General features: G+C 37.0%; 1 protein-coding gene across 10 annotated transcripts in view; it reads right to left on the reverse strand.

The window, feature by feature from the left end:
- The window catches only part of DOCK10 (dedicator of cytokinesis 10), a 236,420-nt gene that overhangs the window by 18,154 nt on the left and 195,548 nt on the right, over positions 1 to 22,718 (reverse strand). For 8 of the 10 annotated variants that reach the window (XM_074314112.2, XM_019736633.3, XM_019736627.3 and 5 more), the window contains exons 30-50: positions 22,246 to 22,342; positions 20,668 to 20,712; positions 18,798 to 18,973; positions 18,555 to 18,671; positions 17,326 to 17,437; positions 16,483 to 16,604; positions 16,278 to 16,392; positions 16,120 to 16,186; positions 15,875 to 15,922; positions 15,244 to 15,345; positions 13,090 to 13,214; positions 11,728 to 11,840; positions 9,962 to 10,099; positions 9,123 to 9,305; positions 8,480 to 8,590; positions 7,249 to 7,464; positions 5,608 to 5,665; positions 5,177 to 5,275; positions 2,219 to 2,325; positions 348 to 470; positions 102 to 215 (exon numbers count right to left, since the gene is read on the reverse strand). In XM_074314112.2, the coding sequence (XP_074170213.2) occupies positions 102 to 215; positions 348 to 470; positions 2,219 to 2,325; positions 5,177 to 5,275; positions 5,608 to 5,665; positions 7,249 to 7,464; positions 8,480 to 8,590; positions 9,123 to 9,305; positions 9,962 to 10,099; positions 11,728 to 11,840; positions 13,090 to 13,214; positions 15,244 to 15,345; positions 15,875 to 15,922; positions 16,120 to 16,186; positions 16,278 to 16,392; positions 16,483 to 16,604; positions 17,326 to 17,437; positions 18,555 to 18,671; positions 18,798 to 18,973; positions 20,668 to 20,712; positions 22,246 to 22,342 (2,388 nt within the window). The remainder of the gene's footprint in view (positions 1 to 101; positions 216 to 347; positions 471 to 2,218; positions 2,326 to 5,176; positions 5,276 to 5,607; positions 5,666 to 7,248; positions 7,465 to 8,479; positions 8,591 to 9,122; positions 9,306 to 9,961; positions 10,100 to 11,727; positions 11,841 to 13,089; positions 13,215 to 15,243; positions 15,346 to 15,874; positions 15,923 to 16,119; positions 16,187 to 16,277; positions 16,393 to 16,482; positions 16,605 to 17,325; positions 17,438 to 18,554; positions 18,672 to 18,797; positions 18,974 to 20,667; positions 20,713 to 22,245; positions 22,343 to 22,718) is intronic. The other 2 variants (XM_074314111.2, XM_019736636.3) reach the window with 2 other exon arrangements.

Below are 22,718 nucleotides of genomic sequence, written 5' to 3' on the forward strand. Positions count from 1 at the left end.
CAATCCTTTGGCACATGTAATTAGATGCCCCATAAAGAATAAAAGACAACATTCAACTGCTCAGTAGAATGTATAGGTCATGCAGCTTCCAGTGAACTTACCTGCCCATAAAATGCCACACGATAGTACCGACCAAACAGTCGCTTCTCTGAATTCACCACCTCTGCCACTTTCAGGTACGACCGGTGAATGTCATAGTAGAGATCTGATAATTTCTGAAACCACAGATCGAAGGGTTTCATGAAGAGGATGCTGACATAAAAAACAGGGAGTTCCTACTTTTGAAAGTAGTAAGTAATCAACCAGTTTATAGCAGGATTTTTAACGTCTAGGTCTTGGAAACTTACTTTGAAGTCTCTCTGCTTCTCGAAGACAGCAATGATGGGCTTGTTGACGTCAGCAATGAGTTCATATCTCTCCGACTTCCAAAGAAACTCCACACACATGTACAGCTGCTCCACCAGGATATTCTGCAGTTCCCCACACCAAAGCAAGATTTTACATTGTAGCTCATCCCTGAAACTTAGTTTCAAAACTGTTGCACTGTCACTTTTTTTCGTAGTGGGATTTCTGTGTTGCCTCTCTTTGTTACTGGCTTTTACATATAGCCAGCAAAGGATTGTGGCATCCTCTTGGATTATTCTCTTTCTCTAATTACCATACTTAATTAGTCCTTCAAACTTGCTAATTTAAATCTATGAAATGCCCTCCTATCTGTCTAGTTCTTTTCATTCCCACTGTCACTGATGGACCAAAACCCTGTTTTTTCACTCCCAGACCCCTGCAGTAGTCTTCTAGATAATGTCTTCTCACTCCACGTTGTCTTACATGATGCTCTCCAGTAATCTTTTTTCTAAAACAGAAATCTGATTATGAGGTCTTCGCTGCCCTAAAACTTTGTGGGAACTCCACACTATTGTCTAAACCGCTGTTCGGACTCTCTAGCATGGCATTCAAGGAGCTCCATAATCAGGCACCAGGCTCCCTTTCAGTGTTCCCAGCTCCCTGCCACTGACTTTGCACTTCGGCCATATCACACTATACCACACCATTCTTAGAGTCCTTTCTCAATTCACACTTCTGCCTGTTGTGTTGCAGCACCTATAAGAACATGATTTTCTCATTGGGACCTTCAAGTCCTATCAAATGTCAAGACCCAGTGCAAAGTCTGGAGAACTTTTATTTATGTCCCATCCATCTCCATTCCTACCACTTTCACACACCAAAAATTGTTCCCCTTTTAATTGCAGCCATATATGATGCCTAGATTTATAGCTACTGGCTATAAATTACTGGTCTCAGACTGGCTACTCCTCACCCTGAAGGAAGTTTTGTCTTTCTCAAGGTTCTAAACTCTTTGAATTATGCCTTATTTATCTTTGTATCCCACCCTTAACGCAATGCCTCACATATACTACTGGTTTAATAAATATTCAACTGAATCAAATTACATACTCTCTAAAGAAAGTAGATAATGTTGTTGGAATTGTTTCAACTACGTCTTTCAAGAAAAGATTATTAAACATTATTTGAAATAACCTAAATATGCATTTGCATTTGCTGTTTATTTGCAGTATACCTTAACGTAGAACTACACGCAAAATTTCATTAAAATACATCCCAAAATTTGTTTTTTCTATCTTTATTCTCAACCTATGTAATATTATGATTTTTAAAAATTAACCTTTGTAATATTTTACTTACTTGATGAGGGGAGCTCTATTTTCTCCACCAGAATTGTTGCTAAGTTATCCCCAGTAGAAAGCTTCTTTTTATTAGTGAAAAGTAACCATGGTTTGTATTCCATAAGGAGGTTTTCTGAAGAAACTAGTGAGCCTTTCTGTTCAAGTGTAAATAAACTTTTGAATACATTAAAAAAGAGTTGTGACCAGCTCACAAAAACCTCAGCATCCTTTACCACATTTACCAAAGGACTAGAGATTTTATATTTTATAAAAAAGCTGAGCATCGATATTTGGGTCCATCTTAGAAATAAAATTCAGTTTAAATTTCCATTGAAAATTATGCTTTATCAGTGGCATCTGATATCAATTAATCTTAGCTTAATTTTAGCCTGCACTTCATTTTGCCTCAGTCATATTATGTAGTAACTTCATTTGATGTCGGAATAAGATTTTTTACCCCCTATTTAGTATAATGCTACAATTCAATTCATCTTTTTACTCAGTTACTGTACACTAGATTATTTAAGTCCCACCTCGTTGTATGGTGTATCTTGCATTCCTGAATCTTCTTTCATTGCCCCTTCTTCTTTAATATTTGGGGTAATGCTCAGGAAAGCCGGCCAGCCCATGGAGAACATGCCTTGAGAGGACCAAGCAAAACACAGCATTATTATTTGAGCCAAATCTTGCTTGGGATAAATCATGCCTTTCTTTATGACATCACAAGTGGTAATATTATAAAGCTCACACAGTCCACAAGACGGTTAGACTGGTACTATTGATAAATACTCTCTGCCAGGCAACCAATGTCACCCTTTTATAATTTGTGTTATTTTCAGGTCACGTATTTTCTATAAGAAGCAGGCATGGGATTTTGGAGAGAACACAAGATCTGTAGATTGATGTAGTTCCAACGTTCTGGTTTAATCCACCTCTCTGAGCCCGTTTCTCTTATTTGTTAAACTGGAGACATTAATAGGTATCTGAAAGGATGGCTGAAAGGACTCAAAGCATTAATATTTGAGAAAACACCTAGCATGGTCAGTACATTCTAAAGATAATGCTCAATACTCACTAACTTTTACTTGTTTGCCTTATCTAGAAACCTTCTTAAATTTGTGTTAGTATCTTAGCCACCAATATTAAAATAGGCCTGGCTCTGCAGCTACATATGAAAACAGCTGATAATGGGCAATGTCCCCAGAGGAGGGATTGGATCTGAATGGTGGGGAATATGAATAGTTAGAGCACAGCCTGGAGTGACAGACCAGCTTTTGAACTATGGCCCCGCCACAAAGAAACCGTGAGCTCTGGGGCAGGTTGTTTAACTTCTCTTGGTCTGCTCACTTGTAAACAGGTTGTGACAATAGCACCTAACTCACAGACTTGTTATTGGTTACTAACAGAGCTAGTGCCAGTCTAGAACTTAGCACAGTGCCTTGCATGGAGCATGTGATTTTTAAGTTACACTTAATGCTTTTGTGGGATGTTTTCAGTTTTAATAATCAGCTCATTGGTTATGCAACTAAATTATCACCCCTGAACATGTTAGAGATTATAATAACTATTGCAATCTAATCCTTGCATTAAAATATTCTACTTTCCTACTTCTTTATAGTGATATTCCTTCTGTAATTATATTAAAATATATGAGAATTGATTGTAGCAGGCAAAGTCATGACATACTTCTCACAGGATGGTGATTATTATTAAAGCTGTATTTTCTGGAATTGCCTATATTCACTTATATTCTTATTAAGCACATATTGTAGTGAAGGAATCATTTCCTTATTTGATGTAGAAACATCATAACATTAAAGCTTAATGAGAACTTCAAATAGAGAGGGTGCCAAGTATACAGATTTTAAAAAAGGAAAAAACTATTAAAATTGTAGTACTCAATATATACCGATAACAAAGATGACTACAAGTCACGTTTGACTTCTGCAATGACAAGAGGTGCTCAAAGTGGTTACCATCAGCGTCCAGACACTTCTGATTATGGCAAACTACTACTTGAGCAATGCTGACCAAAGTGCCCACTTGTATACATTTTTTTGGCACCCCTGGTATATGCCAATGGATATAATTATATACTAGCGCATCATAAATGATCACCTTCCTTATTTTAAAGTTTTCTAAACAAATACATTCTTTTCTCAATAGGTATGTTATATTCTAATATTACCTTAGGTCTAAAAGTGGGTATTTAAATTTTGTTTGAATATAAAAGGTTCACACAACATTTGGGGATATAAGTTTCCACAACTTCTCAAACTTCCATCTAGTTTTATCAGGTTTCTTCAATTTTGTTTTTAAGTTTGAATTTGAAATAGTCTTTTTGGAACTGAATAGTATCTAATTATGATAAAAAATAAATAGAGAGGAAGGGCATGTTAAATAAAACAATGATAACTTTGATGATGTGGATATAAGGATCAGCCTCAATAGAAGGTTTGAAGTTGAGGAAAGAGATCCCTGAATTTTCCTGTGGGCATGAGCCATGATGCCAGGTCTGGTCTCTTCCCCAAGGCCCGCAAACAAGTGACCCCGCTGTCTCACAGTTTACTTTGGTCATTTGGTTCAAGTGTCTTATTTGCAAAGTCTACTGAGACTCTTTAGAAAATGCACACACATTTAAAAGAATAACGACCCATTATGTTTCTAAAATATTGTAACTAAAGTCCATTTACCTTTTGTTTAGGTATTTTGATCTTACTACTTAAAGATGTGCTTCTGTTTTTCAAATACTGAATTTTTCTATAATTTAACTTTCAGCATTTTGAAAGTTAAATTATTTGAAACAGATTGTAGTTTATAAACTTTGGGGTTGAACAAACTTTTGCAAGAGAAAACTGATCAAATGTGTTCATTATATTGCCAAATTTTTTATAAAGAATAATTATTTAGTTATAGTTACAAAATCTTTTGTTATCAGACATTAAAGATAGAATATTTTAATTTAAGGGTTTCAATATTGTAAATTGTTATATGTTGTAAATTGTCAGAATCAGTTTATGCTTTTAAAAAGGAAATGGAACATGCTGTTTATAAATATAATCTTGTGATATACACCATATTTATATGTCTCCATTTTTGCATCCCTTATTTTGAATAAACAGTTGTATTACATTTCAAAATTAAAATGGATTTCTCTTGCAATTCAAATAATTCATCAACTTCAGAGTAAAATCCCAAAGGCAGCCTACCAGGCAAATTGGTAGCAAAATACGACTATAGCTCATACTAATATCAGATAAAGTGCAGTTCTATTTGCTGAGAACTTTTCAGTAATCTGAACTTCATAAATTTTGGATGGGTGGGATTTCTGAATGGTAGAAACTTCGGGGTTTACAGAGTAAATTATGTAGCTCTGAGATAGTTTTCACTTCTAAGAATAGATTTAAGAATTCCACTGAAGTGCAATTTAAGCAGCTACTTGATTTCCTCTGCCTTGTTCCTGGGGTAAAGAGCTCAGTTAGACCACTCACTTCCTCCACCAGGAGTTGTTAGTAATGGGTTGCTATCACAGGGGTGGATATCCTCCGGGAGCAGGGATGGTGTGCAAATCTTTTCCGTTTTCCAGTAACCTATGGTAGTGCAAGATGAGGTTAGGACATTGCCACATGTCTGTGTTAATTCAAGCTTACGAAACTACATATCATTAACCAATAAAGCATTCTCATGTTGAACTAAGAAGCCAACCAGTTAGCCTTGTTGTGCATAAGATAAACATGGTCATGGCATGAAAGAGAGTTGAAAGTTAAAAGTACAACATGATTAGAAATATCAGTGAAAATTAATGCTGCTTAATAAAACATAACTGAGATTAATAACATCTAAAATTAATAAATGAATTTTAAGTTGGGTTTTCAACATGTTGATTTCTGGACTTTTTTCCCCCCTCACATGGTCATCTTACCCTTTCTTTTCAGGTACTCTGCGATGAGGGCCGCTATATGGATATAACACATAGCAGCCTGTAAAAAAGAGAAAATAGTTTCAGAGGAAGACACATGGAAAATTTTACTATTTATGTAAATAGGACTAATCTTCCAAGGTGAGTCGGTATTCTATGTCAGAATATGTGGAAGAATCCTTTTAATGATAGAATTAAAAATAAGAATCAGATTTCCAAAAAATTCACAATCCAGAATAAAATGCATACTTGGCCTTCTTTTTTTTTTTTTTTGATGTAGTTTTCAGGTGGGTGAATGAGCTGCCCTAAAAATTTTCCCATAGAATTAACTTCCTTCCTTAATGCCTAAGTCTCTCTCTATATATACAGAGGGTGCCAAAAAAATGTATAGATATTTTAAGAAAGGAAAAAAACTCTATTAAAATTGTAATACTCAATATATACCAATAACAAAAGATGAACACAAGTCATGTGTATATGTTTTTTTGGCACCCTCTGTATACATATTCAAATCCACAGTTCTCTTGTTTTGTGAAAACTATAAACTATAGCATCAGGGTCTAAACTAGAAGTAGCAATAAGCTGCCTTCTTACCTTCTCTACCTCTAGTAATGGCCCCCCTTTGAATTTCTATTGCCTTTAAAATGGTCATTTCACAAGGTGGCATGATTAAATAGTATGACCTAATGTAACCTGTGTGCTCCCCTAACCAGATTATATAGGCAATATTTTATTGTTCTCTAATATCGCCTGTAAAGCCTTAAACATCGCTGAACACATACTAGAACTTGACCTGTTGAAGAGTCCATGTGATTTCAGCTTTTGCTTTTCAAGTTTTACGGAGGAAGTTCTCCATTTTCAGGGCAGTCCAAGAGGAATTGGATTTCTCATACTGGTCCTCATCCAATTCCTGAGAAGCAAGGCTCTGTTCCCGTCCTAGAGTCCCTCACAAGCGTTCCGAACAGCTTCTGGTTTTAAGACTATCCTAGACAAGTGATCTCTTCCCAAAGTGGGTGCATTTCTGGGAATGAAGCAGAACTTCCCCATGTGGTGTCCGGAAGCCACCTTGGTGCTGTGAATTGCTGCATATAAATTCTCCCAGCGTTTAAACTGACATAAAAATGATAGCTATTGATTTATAACTTTCACACAGTGGACTCTTCTCACTCACATGAAGTGTGAGCGTTAACACCCTCAGGAGTGTTAATTTTCCCCTCAGTTCAGACAAGCTGCAAACGAGGACAGGTTACTCCAACCGGAGGTTACTCACCGTGGGGCGAGCTTCCCCATCCAACTCCAATGGCAGGGACGAAGTTTTAAAGCACAGAACAGGAATGTACACAACTCTTAATTTCCAGACACCCTTACAACGATCCTCCCTAGCCTCAGGTGTTTAGTTCTGCATTACGAAGATTACAATTGCAGTGGGTTACCCCCCACCCAGACGCTGGCGTTTATTTGATTTCATGTATATGGAGCCAGGCAGCCTTTATTCCTACCTGGAAAATTTAATGCACATCATATATAACCAGGTCCTATCTAGACTAGTGGGAAAACATGGTAAGTTTTTATATTCATCCTATTAATGAAAATCCAATTGTCCTGATACAGAGCCGAGGGAGAATGACAGCCTTCACTAATCACCTCGGACAAGTCTCCGTTTCTCGCGTGGATCTTGGCCATGCTTTCCAGCCAGGTCCTCCGTAGCTCGGGGGTGCTGGCATAGGAGTTGGCCAGGCTGTACTGGAGATCCACCAACATCTCGGGGTCCTTCTCATGTTCCTTCATCTGTGCTGTGGCCATCAAAACAGTCCTTATACGCTTAGTCAGATCTTTCACCTCTGCCGGGAAATTACTGTTCTTTGGAAAAGAGAGAGCCTGGGTCATTATCTGTTTAGAATGTATAAGTTAGGCTATTAATTGTGGTGTGGCATCACAGCTTGGTGCATCTTACCATATATTGTTCATAACTATGTACATTCTTTATGTATGCATTCTATGTATTTTGATTGTGGTTATATACATTTAATTAAAGGTAAGAATTATAGTAGACACCTTCCTTTTTGTTTTCTAGCCCACCTTCTTCTAGTAACAGCATCCTGGTTGTCCTTTGAGATGCTCTGTCTCTGGCTCTAGTTCATGTGATTTGTGTGGGTCTATTTCATTCCAGGCATCAGGGGTGGCACATAATACTGGCCCGGCCAATCATAGTATGCTATGCCCCAGGCCACAGTGATTGGTTTAGGGATGGGCAAATGACTCAAGGTTGGATCAAAAAGATTCAGTTCTGGGACTTTATTGGGCACTATAGAACGAGGTGCTTTTTCCACTCATAGAATACTGCCAGTGTTCTTAGCATTTTTGAGAGAGTAAGTTCATGGGGAGAGCCTACCTGTAAATGAAGTGAACAAAAAAGGAAATTGAACTGAGAGAAGGGCAAAGAGAGAGGCAGTAGGGGGAGGGGATCTGAAAACATTATTTTGACCACTGGATTCAGCCATGTTTGAAGCCAGGCTCTACCCCTGGACATTTCAGTATACTGACTAAAGGAGAAGTCTTTTGAAAGTTCTAAAAGAAAGATAAGATAAATTTGCCAAGAGTGGGATTATGAGAGAATCACTGCATTTTTGGATATTTGTGGTAAATTTTCTTGTTACACACCATTCAACCACACATTTTTGAAGTTCCACTTAACAGATTATATGGTGAAAGTATAAGAACTGCTTATCAGTTCAAAAAAGCCAACCTAATATAAACACTCAGTCTCAATAAACAATACTGAATTTGTATGTTTTCATGATTTTGATATCTCCCAAAAAGAATCCAGTTTAGTTCATTCCTAATTCTTTAAAAAAGCCCACAGAACATTTCTTACTTTCATTTGCTTGTCTCCGTTAGCAAAATTATTGGTAATTGCAAGGGAATGTTGAAACCGAGAGCCTCCAATTCCAGCATCAGCTATTAACTGGCTTACAGCCTTGATCAGCTGGAAGAGAAAAGAAAAATGAAACCTCAATAATGAGTAACTCAGAAGTAGGAGTTTTAAAGAAATCCGTTGGATTGGATGAATGTATCATTAATTTATCCTTGCAGACTTAATGAATGGTATCTTTATGTATTAAATCTTTAGAAGGCCATGAAATATCAAGTGCTTTCCTTATAATCTTAAATACTTAAGAAAGGTTGCAGGAATCTTAAGGTGCCTTGAAGAAAGAAATCAATGCATTTAGAATGTGGTGGGATTTAGCATCCTAGAGATAACCATGGTTTCCTCAGTTACATATTCTGTATGATTCTATTCCTTGGCAGAAGAAAGAAAAAGCCTGGGTGGAGTTCTGGGTTTTGCTGATTTCTGCACAGCTGCCGTCTTCCTATGAATCAGACGTGTGACCACCATCTTTAAAGAACCTGGCAGAGGAGTTGGTGACTGGTTGCCATGGGGACAGTAGTCTTTTTATCAATACTGAAACAGAGGAGTGATTTCAACAATAGCACCAATGAAAACTAGCAGCACTTACTTGCAGGTGGGATCGGACAATTGACTTCTGCTTGTTAAATTCAAAGTTCTTCCTCATGAAAAAGTACAGAAGTGCTGATGCTTCTGTCTGAGTTGACCGTGACCTGTGGTTACAGCATTTTAGGACTTCATAGCAGAATGATCCACACAGGTCTGCAGGGCCTTGAAAAAATGCTGAAGGAAACTGGAAACAGAAGCACTGGTGAGGGAGCAGCATTCCTTCATTTTTCTCTTCTCCTCATATTTTAAAATTCCTTAGAACAAAAACCTTCTTTCTTCTTTTTTTTTTTTTTTTTTTACCACATCTTTTCCTTCCATTTGCAAGTGGAAGAGGACATAATTTTATTTATCAAAGTCTATGTTAGTATTTCTTTTCTTTTCTAGAAATAATTGTGCTCTATATGTATCCCTTGCATCAGTAACTGATGACAATCCAAAAGAACTGAGTGAAAGCTTTGACATGTCTTTCAGTCACCCAGCATTGTAAAACCACGGCACGCCAAAAGGTGACAGCTGTATCTACTCTAATGTAGAACCACTAACTTGGCATGAACGGCATGAATGGTGCATTTTACCTAATTTTCTGCCACCAACACTGCATTGGTGGCCAGATGTGTTTTATTCCCTTTTGATATCCAAGCAGATTAGCTGCCAAAGCTGTGAACTTATTTTGAGACCATGAATCAAATAGTTTAATAAAACCCAAAAGTCAAATAAAACTAAATAAACCAAAATAGAAGGCAACAGACCTTCTTTCCTCCATATCCAAAGATGTAAGGATTAATGTGTACTTATTATCATCCTTCACTGAGCTCTCCCTGGAACCTGGAGCACGCTTACCTTGCATACAAACAGTCTCAGGGAGGCAAACACATGCTTCAGTGCTGTGGCCGACTGGTTAACTTGGAAAAAGAGCATGTAGGTATCAAAGACCCTTTTCATCAATGAATTTTGACATTCAGACTGTTGGAGTTGTCTCTGGAAATTTAACACAGAAGTTATTTAGGATGAGTGAAAGGACATCTGTATTCTTTCAAAAAATATTTTCATGAACCTACCCTGTGGTAGGCACAATTCTGGGTGCTGGAAATAAAGTGCTGAATAAGAAGACAAAGTCTATGTTTACAGTGAAATTTACATAGCAGGGATTGAGAAAAAGTACTACATAAGAAAATAGAGTAGAATGATATAATATGATAAAAAGTAATTGCTTGGCAGGTAGGATTACTTTAGATAGAGTGGTTTTTAAGATCTCTCGAATGGATGAACTGCCATGTGAGCTGAAGGAGTGTGCCGTGGACAGATCTGGGAGGATTGTCCAAGGAGGGAAAAAGAGCTGGTACCAAGGACTTGAGTTGGAAAGGAGCTTGTGAGTTCAAGCTTGAGATAAAAGAGCAGAGCAGCCTGGGCATGGGGAGTGGGATGGGGCCGGGTGAGAGGTAGGAGATGACGCCACAGAGAAGCAAGTCCTCAGAGGCATGGGAAAAGCCTGTGAGATGGATGAGATTTGAGGGACATTTGAGCAATGAAGAATTGCTCCATTGAGCAATGAAGAATTAAAATATGGTTTTAGCTTCTTCTCCCACCATGTGGACCTTTCACCTCCATGTAGAACTTTCTTTGTATACTCATTCTGTTTGGTGTAGACTTTATTCAACAGATCCAATGTTTCCTAGTTCAAACCTTAACATCTATAAGCTAATTAGGTTGAGTGAATGTTTTTAATAGCTTTATTGACGTATAATTGAAATACAGTTCTGCAGGTCACATTTTATACAATATTATATAAATCGAACCATACAGTATATACTCTTTTTGTCTAACGTCTCTCATTGAGCATTGGCTAATCAATATTCTATTGTATGGCTATAACACCATTTAAAAAGAAATCCATTGACTTGTTGATATAATTTGGGTTGTTTCCAGTGTTTAGTTATTAAAAATAAAGTTTCCATGAATATTTGTGTGAACAAATGCTTTTATTTCTCTTGGGTACATTCCTAATATTGGAATCGTGGGTCACATGATTGATGTTTGTTTAACTTTTTATACTGACATACTTTTTTCTAATGTGTCTGTACCATTTTTGATTCCCACCATCAGTGAATAAGAGTTCCAGTTTCTCCATATTCTTGCCAAAACTTGGTGTGGTCAGTCTTTTTACCTTAAGCCATCCTAATAGTATATAGTGGTATCATTTCACCAAAGATATCCAGATGGCAAATATGCACATGAAAACATGTTCAACAGTATTAGTATGTTGGGCTTAGCTCTCATATGTCCCTCTCTTTGAGAACGAAAAAGACAAGTCACATTCTCACTCAGCCCAGTTTTCCTGACAGGGAAGCAGAAGCAGAAGAAATTAGGAAGAAAGTATGTCTGTTATTTGACAGTAGTGAAATATACATGTGTGTATGTCAGTCTAGCATTAGGCAACTTCTGATAAAATCTGAATCTCATCGTTATCCTGTTTTTCACTCACACTTAAGTTGATTTATGTAAGGTTAATTGATTTCATAAAATATTAAAAAACATTGTCTTGACTTCACAGGACTTTTCTACATTCCATTTTATCAAGCTGCGGAATATGTTAGGATCCCACTCACCTGGTGAATCTGCGTGAAGAGGGACAGCAGGTCTAGAATCGTCAGGCAAACCTCTGTAGCTACGTTGGCCTCTGTGTCTACATGGTGCACGATATCTATTTCATTGGAGTTGCCTAAAAATACAAAGCAGAACATATATAAACATCTAAGACAACTCTTTGTATCTTGTAAAGGACTTTGTTCTATAACAACATATGCTGTGTTTACTGGCGTTTTGATGAATAATTTATTAAATTAAAGGGCTTTTGTTCAACTTCCTTATTGGCTGAATCAAAAACACTAGACAGAGTCTTCAGTGGAAGCTACAGATTAAATGTTTGTGTCCCCCAAATTCTTATGTGGGTGTGAATCCCAATGTGATGGTATTTGGGGGTGGGGTCCTTGAGAGGTAATTGGGTCTTGAGAGTGGAGCCCTCATCAATGGGATCAGTGCCCTTATAAGAAGAGACACCAGAAAGATCTCTCTCGCCATCAGCAAGAAAGCAGCTGTCTGCAAACCAGGAAGTGGGGGCCTCGCCAGACATCAAATCTGCTGACACCTTGATCTTGGACCTCCCAGCCTCCAGAACTGAGAAACAAATGTTGCTTAAGTTGCCCAGTTTATGGCATCTTGTTGTAGCAGCTTCAACTAAGACAGTGCGTGTGCCCTTTTCGTATGTCAGCTGTACAGTTTCCAACTACCAGAGTAGTCTATTTCCATTATTCTTACATTTTCCCCATTAATTCGGCCATGGATAGTTTCATATTTCTTCCATAATCAGTTTGGGTCAAGTTTTCCACTCCCAGGCTAATAGACCACATGGACAGTGTGCATGAATGGCCTTCTCAGAAAGTCACTAAAAGTACTTACAGGATAAGGCACATGCCTTCAAATAGCTAACTCTGGCCACATGTCCATTTACATGATACAAAACACTGGCCCCTGTTTTTCCCTCATTCACAGTTGGAATGTGTGCATCACTGGATTTAAGATGTCACATTTACTATTTCTAGGCCACAGACAACTTTCTCCTCTTTCCACAGAGCAGACAGCAACAATCTGGTTGAGAGATGCCCGCGTAACCCTCATAATACCAAAAGCCATTTTTTTCCCCCCAGAGGAGCTATACTAAGCATATTATACTGAGAGTTTGCTTTTCCCCTTTCTTTCTCATAAGCACATTACATTTTTTCAAAGCTACTTCCTGGTGATTCTCTTCTCAAAGAAACACTCCCCAGGCTGCAGCAAACCTGACAAGCAGTGGTCTCAGTGACACAATAGTATTCCTTACATTTCTGAAATGGTAGAATGCATTTCATGTCCTACACACATTTAGAGAAAAACTGATAACCATCTGTTCCTGTTATTTCTGATTTACTTACTGGTCATGGTATTGTCTAACATTTGTAAGAGTTTGGGGTTAGAAAGTGCATTTTTGCCTCGAATTATAGGTAAAGTTTGTGATCTGTGCTGCTTATGACCTTCATGACCGGAAGTGGTGTTCATCCTGAAAATTAAATAAGAAAAATGGTTAAAGTAATTGAGATACGTGATATCCAAGTGTTCATTCACATATTCTAGATTGAGTCAAATATAAAATAATTTTTTGAATTGAGACTTTTTATTAAAATATTAATTATAGGTGACATGATAAAAGCGGCTTTTAAAAGTACTTTTGAAGAAATTTTATTTCAGCCAAAGAGAGTTCAGAAAGACATACTGAAAGTCAACAGAAGAATAATAGATACTGAATTGAAATCTGTACAAGCATATTCATTAATATTTAATGGATCATGGGATTCCGTGGATGGGACATTGGCTATTATTTATTAGGAAGGCAAAGTTGCAGACATTAAAAAAGTACAATACTCTATAGCTCAATTATACAAAATTATTTTTAGGATGCAAAATGTAAACATCTGGTCTAAAACAACCCCTGCTTTCCTGCTTGTTTGTATTTAGAAATTCTTCACGTTTTGTCATTCCTTTTGTGACTGCCCACAGGGAGCTGACATACTATCCTTGTGAGGGGACTCTGTGCAGTGCCTTTCCCAGGGCGGTGATTGTGGCCTGCAAGGCTCTCATGCAATACCTCCTTGGCCCTTCCAGCTGGGGGAGCGAGCCAGTGTCACTGTGGTAGTAGGGATACTTCCTATTCTTTACTTTCATTTAAACGACCACTTGGCCAACGTAAATGGAACATTTCTTTAAGGATAGCAGACGATAAGAGATATCCGGAAGAATCAAGCCTGAAAAAAGAGGCCATGGTTTTCTCCTTGTCATATTCCTCAATGTTTATTTGGTTCTGGCTACATCACATACTCTGGGTGGATCAAGGCCCAGGAGACCTGACTTTGGCTTTCAGTGGCCAAGGGAGTCTGGGTCATTCCAGAAGCTATGAGGACTAATGGGTCTGGAATGTATGCCTTGGATCTTTGGGACTGGATTGTTTCCTGGTTTTGAGTCTACATCAGTCTGGAACTCCTGGAGGACAAGTCCTGGTTTCTAGAGTGGACGGGGTGGGGAATAGAAATGGCCAGGACCTGTCCCCATGGTTCAGGAAGGAGCCTGAAACCTAACCTACCAAACGTATAAAACCGCAGTGAACCTCAGATGGGTCACTACTGTCTCTAACCATGAAAAAATTGTTTACAGTCCTCTAGTACCATTTGCAAAATACCCATTACATTTTTTTTTCATTTACTTACTCACAAAGGGGCAATTTCAAGGGGTCTTCATAAACAGAGAGGAAAAATTTATGCTATGATATATTGGCTGTATACTACTTTCATATGTCTTTCTTAAATTCTTTGTAAAATACAGTCATTTTATGTTGCATATTATTATGATACCTCTGGAAGAATAAATTAAACTGGAGGAAATTTTAGCAAAGAATTCTCATCACTAGTCCCAGAAGAGCTTTAAGCAGGATTTCAGGGCAAATGTTTCCCACAGAATAGGTTGCTAAGGGATGGCTCCAGGTCCTATCTGCTAGTCAAATCCGAGTCTAAGGACTTGGAAATCTGAAGTGAGCTTCCTCATTGCCTTTGATCCTTTAAAAAACAATTTCAGCTCTAAGAACACTGCTCAAACATTACCAATACTAAAAATAATGGGGATATCTGACCCCACACTTGACTTTGTCACTAGGAGATTAGCAAATATGTTTTTTCAGGTTTGATGAAGTTAAGATACTCATTAGTTCTTGTTCTATGCAAGGTATTGTGCTCTAGGTGCATGCAAATAAGCTATAATCTTTGCTTTTTAGGTCTTTACAAACTAGTGGGGTAGATAGGAAAGGACCTAAGAAATTTCTTCAGAGAAACATAGAATAACTTGAAATCTGCATTTGGTTTGAAATATATATATATATATATATATATATATATATATATATATACTATATATACACACACACACACACACACACACACTCATATATGTGTGCACATGTGTGTGTATCCATACCCCACAGATACATACATATATACACACGTAAACATACAATTTTAAATATCAAACAAATGTGACATTACCATTGTGACAAGAGACCTGATGTTTGGCAGGAAGGATTAGATCCTTTGAGAGTTCCATTGTTCTGCGTGGACTGCACAAATTTAAATGCGGCAGCAATTTTTCTGCAAGAAAAACTGGTTTTAATCTTAGCTCAGTATTTGTAATTTACATATAAATAAAGAAGGGAAACTAACAAATTCATATGCTATGAAAAATAAAACCACATTGTCTTCTGGAAATGGGGAATTGGGGATTTAATGAAGGCCCTGGGGGCTTTGTTACCTCTCATGAGAAAAGGATGACAATACCAAGTTATTCCAGATTAACATTTTTTTTTTTTTTTAACTTGCTGGAAGTGTTTTCTTAAATAAGTATCTTCCAAGTTTTTTTCCATATAAAGGTAGACTTATTTGTTCAGAAGATACATGAAATGTGCTTTCCTTTTAGAAAATTGTGTTTTGTGCTTTTCTCCCTATACAAGTTTATACTATAGTTATGGGGCAATCGTCAAACTTCTATGTCTAATGTGAGGTCAACCTAACAATCCTATACGATTTCTAACATATATCTATAAGTCTAACCTGATATATTAATTATGTCACAACTCTCTTTAAAAGACCAGACTAACCTATTAGAACTAAAAATTGTTACCTTATTATATTGCGTTTTCCTAGGTATCTGAAATTTTGAAGACAAACACTAGAAAGAAAAAAAAGTCACATTCTAATTATTCATGCCCTTTCTCTTATACAAACTGTTCATCTAAGTACATTAAAAGAAAAATTAAAAATTTTAAATGTATTTTATGCTTTTTTATTGATAGAATGAAGTATGGTATAATGAACTATTTAGAAGGTTCCAGAAAAAAGTGTTAACTAATCAACTCCATAACTTACTCCAAGATGCTGAAGAAGTCGGACACCTCTCGACTGGGTGCTCTTTGCCAGTAGGCAATCAGAGTCTCTGAAAAGAAATACCACATAGCCTGAGACTCTTTGAAATTCGAAGTATTCTTCTTATTGTTTTTAAATTTAACGTTAAAAGCTCCCTTTACCTTCTGAAATTGTCTTCATAATATGAAGAAAGCACATAAGAAGGCTCCTGGTTTCCGCTTGATCTAACTTGTCAAATCGAAGAGTTGAGCCTATCAAAGACAAGGGTCTTGGGATCTAGGAATCAAAGAACCAGGGAGGATTGAGTAAGAGTAGAAGACTTCTGACTCATTTTAATGCTGAGTACGTTTGGGAGGAAAGTCCTACCTTTTCACAGTTGTCAGTTTTCTCACTGCTCTTCTCATTGGTACTTGGGTTGGAGTCAAGGCTTGCCAGGGAGGCTCTGGAATCAGCATGGTTTACTGTAGAAATAGCTATTGATGAAAATGCTGTAAACACAAGCCACAGCACACAGATGATGATGAGATGTATGGGCACAGACACAAAAAAAGCTAAAATGATGACCCCCAAACTGTTGCTCACTGAGGTGGCAGCAGTGTTGTGAAAGGTTGACATAAAAGAGTCTGGAATTGGTATTAAAAAACGTGCAACATTTTAAGTATCATTACAACGGCTGTGCCAGCATTAAGGATTTAGGAACATTTAGACCATTATACATGGAAATAAAGTAAAGCCTGTTCCTTTGATTTCTTCAAAAGCTTTTTAAAGGAAGCTTCTATTTTAAAAATGTTTTAATAAAAGTTCACAAGGATACTTTTGTGAAAGAAGCTTTCAATTTTTGACAGTTTATAAGAAATCAAGATGACATTTCCAAAATAGTTCTTAAAAATATTCTTTGAAGTTGAAGGGCTATTATATCTTAAAAGGCTGTATGCAATAAATACTTAAAGATTGTTTCCAGAATGAAGCAATTTGATAACATCTGAGTAGATTGCTCCTTGGCCAAGTAAAAATGAATGCTAAGTAGAAGAGGAAGTCACGGGATGACACTCCAAGAAATACGTAAAAAGACTCTTTAGCTTTATAAATGCAGTATACTTTGCCATATGGATTACATGCAATGGATTATGGAATGGGTGAAAAACAGAATGATATACAATGTAAATATGGATGAGTATTCAACACGTGTCCTCGGAAGGTCTCAAGTACCTGCTATGGAATTTAAAACATCTTTAGAAAAGGATGTATCCACAGAGTTTGCATGTTTCATAGCTGACTGGCTGTGAAGTCCTCCATTGGTGCTGAGGTCATCTCTAGACCCCTGTATTCAAAGCATAGAAGACATTAATGGGAATCATCATATTTCAACACTGTAAACCCACATAGCCGTCTTCACTACATTTTGAATTAGATAGTATTTGATTTGATCTTTTATACTCCAGCAAAGGTCTTCCACCAAAGCAGGTAGTGAAAATGAATACTGTCAAAACCATACTCTTAGTCACAATTTGATTTCTGACATTAATTTTAAATCTTTCACACTGAGGTGGAAACTCTCTTTTTGATACAGGCTAAATGGCTGGAATTGTTATTGATATATAGAGGGATTATATTATAGATTATATATCATTTTTATCATGAGTTATCTGATATATATTACTATTAGTAAAATCTAGATTTTAAATACTTATTATGTGCCAGTCTCTACGATAAGTGTTTTCTAAGACACAATTTAATTCTCATGAGAATCCTGTGATGGAGGCTTTTTAATCCCATTTTATAAACAATGAAATAAAAGCTTAAAGAGGTTAGATAATTATCTAAGTCACATAGATAAAAACTGATACTGCTGAGATTTGAACAAGGTCCCAAAGAAAAAAAACCCCAAAGGCAAAGCACCTAACTCTTAGATGGTGATATCTGGCATAGTTACAGGACTCAGTGGGGTGTTAATTCATCTGGGATTTGAACACAGGCAACAGATCCCAAGAGGCTTGTTGTAGAGCCACTATGATGGCTCAGTGGAGGCAGGATGACAAACAGGCCAGTCCTGGGCGGAAGCTATAAATGAGGCACTGGCTATACTAAGATCAGGTGGTCATACAGGTGATAGACAAAGGTCATGGGGTAAGGTATTCACTGAAGATGGGGCCATGAACACCACAGAGGAACCTGGTTAAAACTGGAGAGAACTGAAGGCGATGCAGAGAACAGAGGAAAATGAAAACAAAATGCTGAAGAGATGGACTAGGTGAAAAGCTTCAGTGACCAACCTGGAACAAATAACACTAATATGAAAGTCTCAAAAATACCTAGCAATAAGTACTGCTTAATCCTGAGTTGCTCACAGTTGGGGGAGAGTAGTTCTCCAGGGCAAAAATATAAAAAATGGTAAACTCTTTATTCAAACAGACATTTGAAATATGATGCCAACTTACCTGGTTCGATGTATTGACAGTGAAAGGATACAGGTCCTTCAGGTAAATCCTTGGCATATTGTCCAGAAGCATGCCATAGAGGGGCATGTATAAACTCGCTATCTGGGCCTGCTTTCGCTAGGTGAAAGGGAGCCAAAAGAAATGATTCACATAAAAATCAATAGACTCGTAGGTTTGATTATGCATTTAATGCAGTGAGCCATTAAATGGTGTTTAGGGAAGGGAGAAAGGAAGACCACTTACTGGTTCTCTGTATCGATCATCAAATGAATGCTTAGCCATTAGATTTTTTAGGACAGCTAAAGCTAAGTGCCTGATATCTTGGTCTTCCTGCAGAGCAAAACCGACTTCTCGGAGAAGAATCCCGATTAAGAAGTGCTTGCGGCAAAATTCATTCGTGACTGAATATTCAGGCATATCTTTGGGAGGAAAGTAGAGATCACGTTATTGAACATCCAATGATCACTTTGTAAGCAAGACAGATTTATCAAACAACAATCAACTGCTCCTCCATCCAGGAGGACTTGGCGACACAGTCTTGTCACAGAGATGAGAACTATGAGAGAAGCATTCAGTAAGACAGGGAGATACTGTGTGTATAGTAACACAAATAATGTGTGGTGTCAAATGCTAAGTTCCATAAAAGTGGCATACCTACAGTATCATTGGAGTTGAGAAGAGAAAAATATTTGCTATCTGGAGGAACCAGGACATGTTATTGGAAGGAATATGTTGAAATGGGCGTTTGAGAATGCTTAAGGTTTGGAGTACAGAGAGTTGTGGCAGCAGATGGAAGCAGTCAGAGGAGGAGAGAAGGTTAGGAAGATAAGCATATTATCATGTATAGCTGGGAATTATATTTCTCATACACTCCGAGGGATAGGGTTTCCACAACATGGAATTCTGAAAGCACAGGTATGTGGGGAGCACAGGTATTGGGGGGCAGTAAACACAGCGCCCAAAAGAGGAATGTCAAGAATTATAATTTGAGACATAGATTGGAGTTAGGTGATGAGAAACTTAAGTACAAATTGTTTAGGTGGCATTTAGGTGTCTCCACTTTTGCAATTCTGTAGAATTCCATCTGCATTTCGGTAGGAAATGATACGTCCCTTTGAGATCAAAGCCCCCTGGGCTTTGAGATCAGTGGCCCAGCCATACCTGTGCCTTATTGATTTGTTATTGTGGTGGCAGGAGTAAATATTACACTGTAGGAAGATGTGCGGTGTGAGATACAATACAGGAGGCTGGAGCAATCGGGGAGACATGAGAGGGCCTGGGGTAGTAGGATCAGAGTAGTAGAAGCAATATCAGTAGGACAAGTAGGCTGGCGGATGTGAAGGAACAAGGGGGGTGGAAAATCAAAGGAGGCTGCAACATGTGGAGCCTGAATTATGGAGAAAGAAAGGTTAACATTTCCAGTAATAATGCATATTTTTCAGAACTGTGCAATGTGCTTCCTAAGTGTAACTATTAACAACAGGACTCGTGTTGACATACAGAACACATATTGTGAACCAACACCAGGCCTTAAGCACTGTATGGGTGTTATTTAATTTTCAGGGTAACCATTAAGTAGTTATGATTAGTATAACGCACCATTGGATTATTCCAGTTATATTCAATTTATAGGATACTAATAATCTCAGTCTTAAAAAGGTAGCTCAAACCAGGCTGTGGTTTATTGAAAGAAATACAGTATATAAAGCCAAAGACAACTATATTGAAACAAGCATCCTATTGTATATAGCTGGAAATTTTACTTATGATATACTCCAAGGAAGTTTCAGGTGCTTTGGGAAACAAACAAACAACAAAACAAAACAAAACAAAACAAAAAAACACACAAAAAACAAAAAAGCAAACAAACAAACAAACAAAAATTCAAGCTCTAGAGAATAAAATATGAAAGAATTCAAGCCAGGGAATCATTTAATTATTTGTGAATAGAGAAAAGTCCAGACAACTTTTTGACTAGTTTGACTATATGGTATTAAATATATTGCTATTTATTGGCATCTGGAACCTGGAACTTTGTAAGATCTACACTCATCAGTGTAATTGAATTATGATGTGGTTATTGATACTTATCATATAAAATCTCATTATTTACCTGATGCATGTAACTCTTGAGTTGATTCTGAAGGTGTCAAAGGATCTGGGTATAATAAAATAAACAACAAGCTGAGATATATCCATATTCAGATACATAGTACATTCATTAACTGTATAATTTATGCTGAACAATTAAAATACGTTGTTCTAAAATGTAAGTAAGTCTCTTCATTAAGCTTTGTTTTTCAAGGCAAAAACCTTGGGTTGTTTGTTTCATTAAAAAGAATGCCATGAACAGCATTATTTTAACCCTTAGCCTCTATCTGAGCACCTATTTTTCCATCAGAAATCTACTTGCTATGAAACTTAACAGCTTTACGTTTATTGTTGATAATATCGATCTAAAAAGAGATGATCAGGCCTTTTTCTGAGTTACTGACAAACAGTAACACCTGGAATCATAATGACCCAACACACATTTGATCCTCTTGAGTGTCTTAACCGGCTTGGCTCACTCAGTAATAACTTGGCACTAGTTTATAAAACACAAAACAAATATGAAACAAAACAAAAGGCTAAAAATGTTACTGTCCAAAATAGCATTTCTATCCTCTTTTCTATGAGGGCATTTAGATTAAATGTGCTTCAAAAATTAGAAGAAGAATAAAATGATATATGCAGCTTATATTTAAGATTAAAAATGACAAAACTTTTAGAGGCCGTATAAGGTACTTTCCTGTCCTTTTCCCTCCAATTACTAGTGCAAGCTGAAACACACACGGAGGCTCCTTACCAACTTAGCTTCTGCTTTCCATGAATATCAAAATTGCACCCTGTAAATAATCTACTCACTGCTTAGAAGTAAAGTATTTTCAGTTCCCAAATCATTTTAGTATTGTCTTTGCCTCTTGATGTTTGATTAGTTTCTGATGTCTAGATGGGAGATACTCTAGTTCTAGGATGATTACGGTAGAGAATAAGCATCATATATATGATAAAAGTAATAAATGAAAACAATTTCTGTAGACTGCTTATGCTGTCGTAAGTATGGGAAACAAAACTTGGAGCCTCATTCTTACCTGCACACCGATCTTTCTGACCCAGAGATATCACCTATTTACGATGTTGTTTATCTGCCTGCCTACCTCCTACTTTCCTTCCAAGATACCAATTTCTTTGTATAAAACTCATTTTGAGGAATTGGATTCTAACATAATTACACACATTAACTGATAATTTTAAATGAATTTATACTCACAAACTATAGCTTTTCCTCCATAAAATTATTATGTAATTTTATGTCTCTCAAAAGCACAGGAAAGCTATCTTTTGGAACCAGCATGGTGCAAGACAGTATGGCTCGAGGTTAAAATTCTTTGACCTACAATCACCAATTTTATAATTTTGTTGGCCTTCTCTTTAATGAAAAAGGAAACACAGACAAAAATTGAGAAACGTGGAGCTGTATTCGTTACCACAGGCCAACGATTTCTTTTGCATTTTAATTTGATTATCTGGTTCTAATGCCCACGTGACAACTTCAGATAAAACCAAGATTGAGGAAGCAGGAAAACAACAAAACAAACATGAAAATTTTTCCTTTGTAGGAACTGATGAAAATACTGGGAATTATTACCTGGAATGTTTGCTGATCTTATAGGGAGACACAAAGGAATAAAATGTTCATGCTGGCATACTTCTTGAAGAAAATCAAATTTATACTGACATAAGGTCTGAAAAAGAGGCAAACTGAATATTATTTATACACCAAGAAAGTTAATACAAACAAAAACTCTACACTTGAATCTTATACTGAAAAAAAAAGAGGCAGTTACCTTTGCGTGACTACCAGGTAATTGTTAAATTTAAAGGATTTAGTCCCCTCCGAGGTGGTGAATACAGTCAGTTTCCCTATCTTTGGAGATTGGTCAAGGCCTTCCCTAGAAGTGATCCCATTTATAACCTACATTAAGCTTCTCTGAGATACGATTTGACTGAGTCATATTTGTTGCTTCTTTTAGCTGATATCGTTACCGTGTTTATTCTGAGAAAAATAGTGCCTCGTCACATGTACAAAGCTCTAAAAGTACCCTCATCAGATCACAGAAC

Source organism: Rhinolophus sinicus, chromosome 17 (genome assembly GCF_057876585.1).
Source record: "Rhinolophus sinicus isolate RSI-liver-muscle chromosome 17, RSI-T2T, whole genome shotgun sequence".
In the NCBI taxonomy this organism is placed as follows: domain Eukaryota; kingdom Metazoa; phylum Chordata; class Mammalia; order Chiroptera; family Rhinolophidae; genus Rhinolophus; species Rhinolophus sinicus.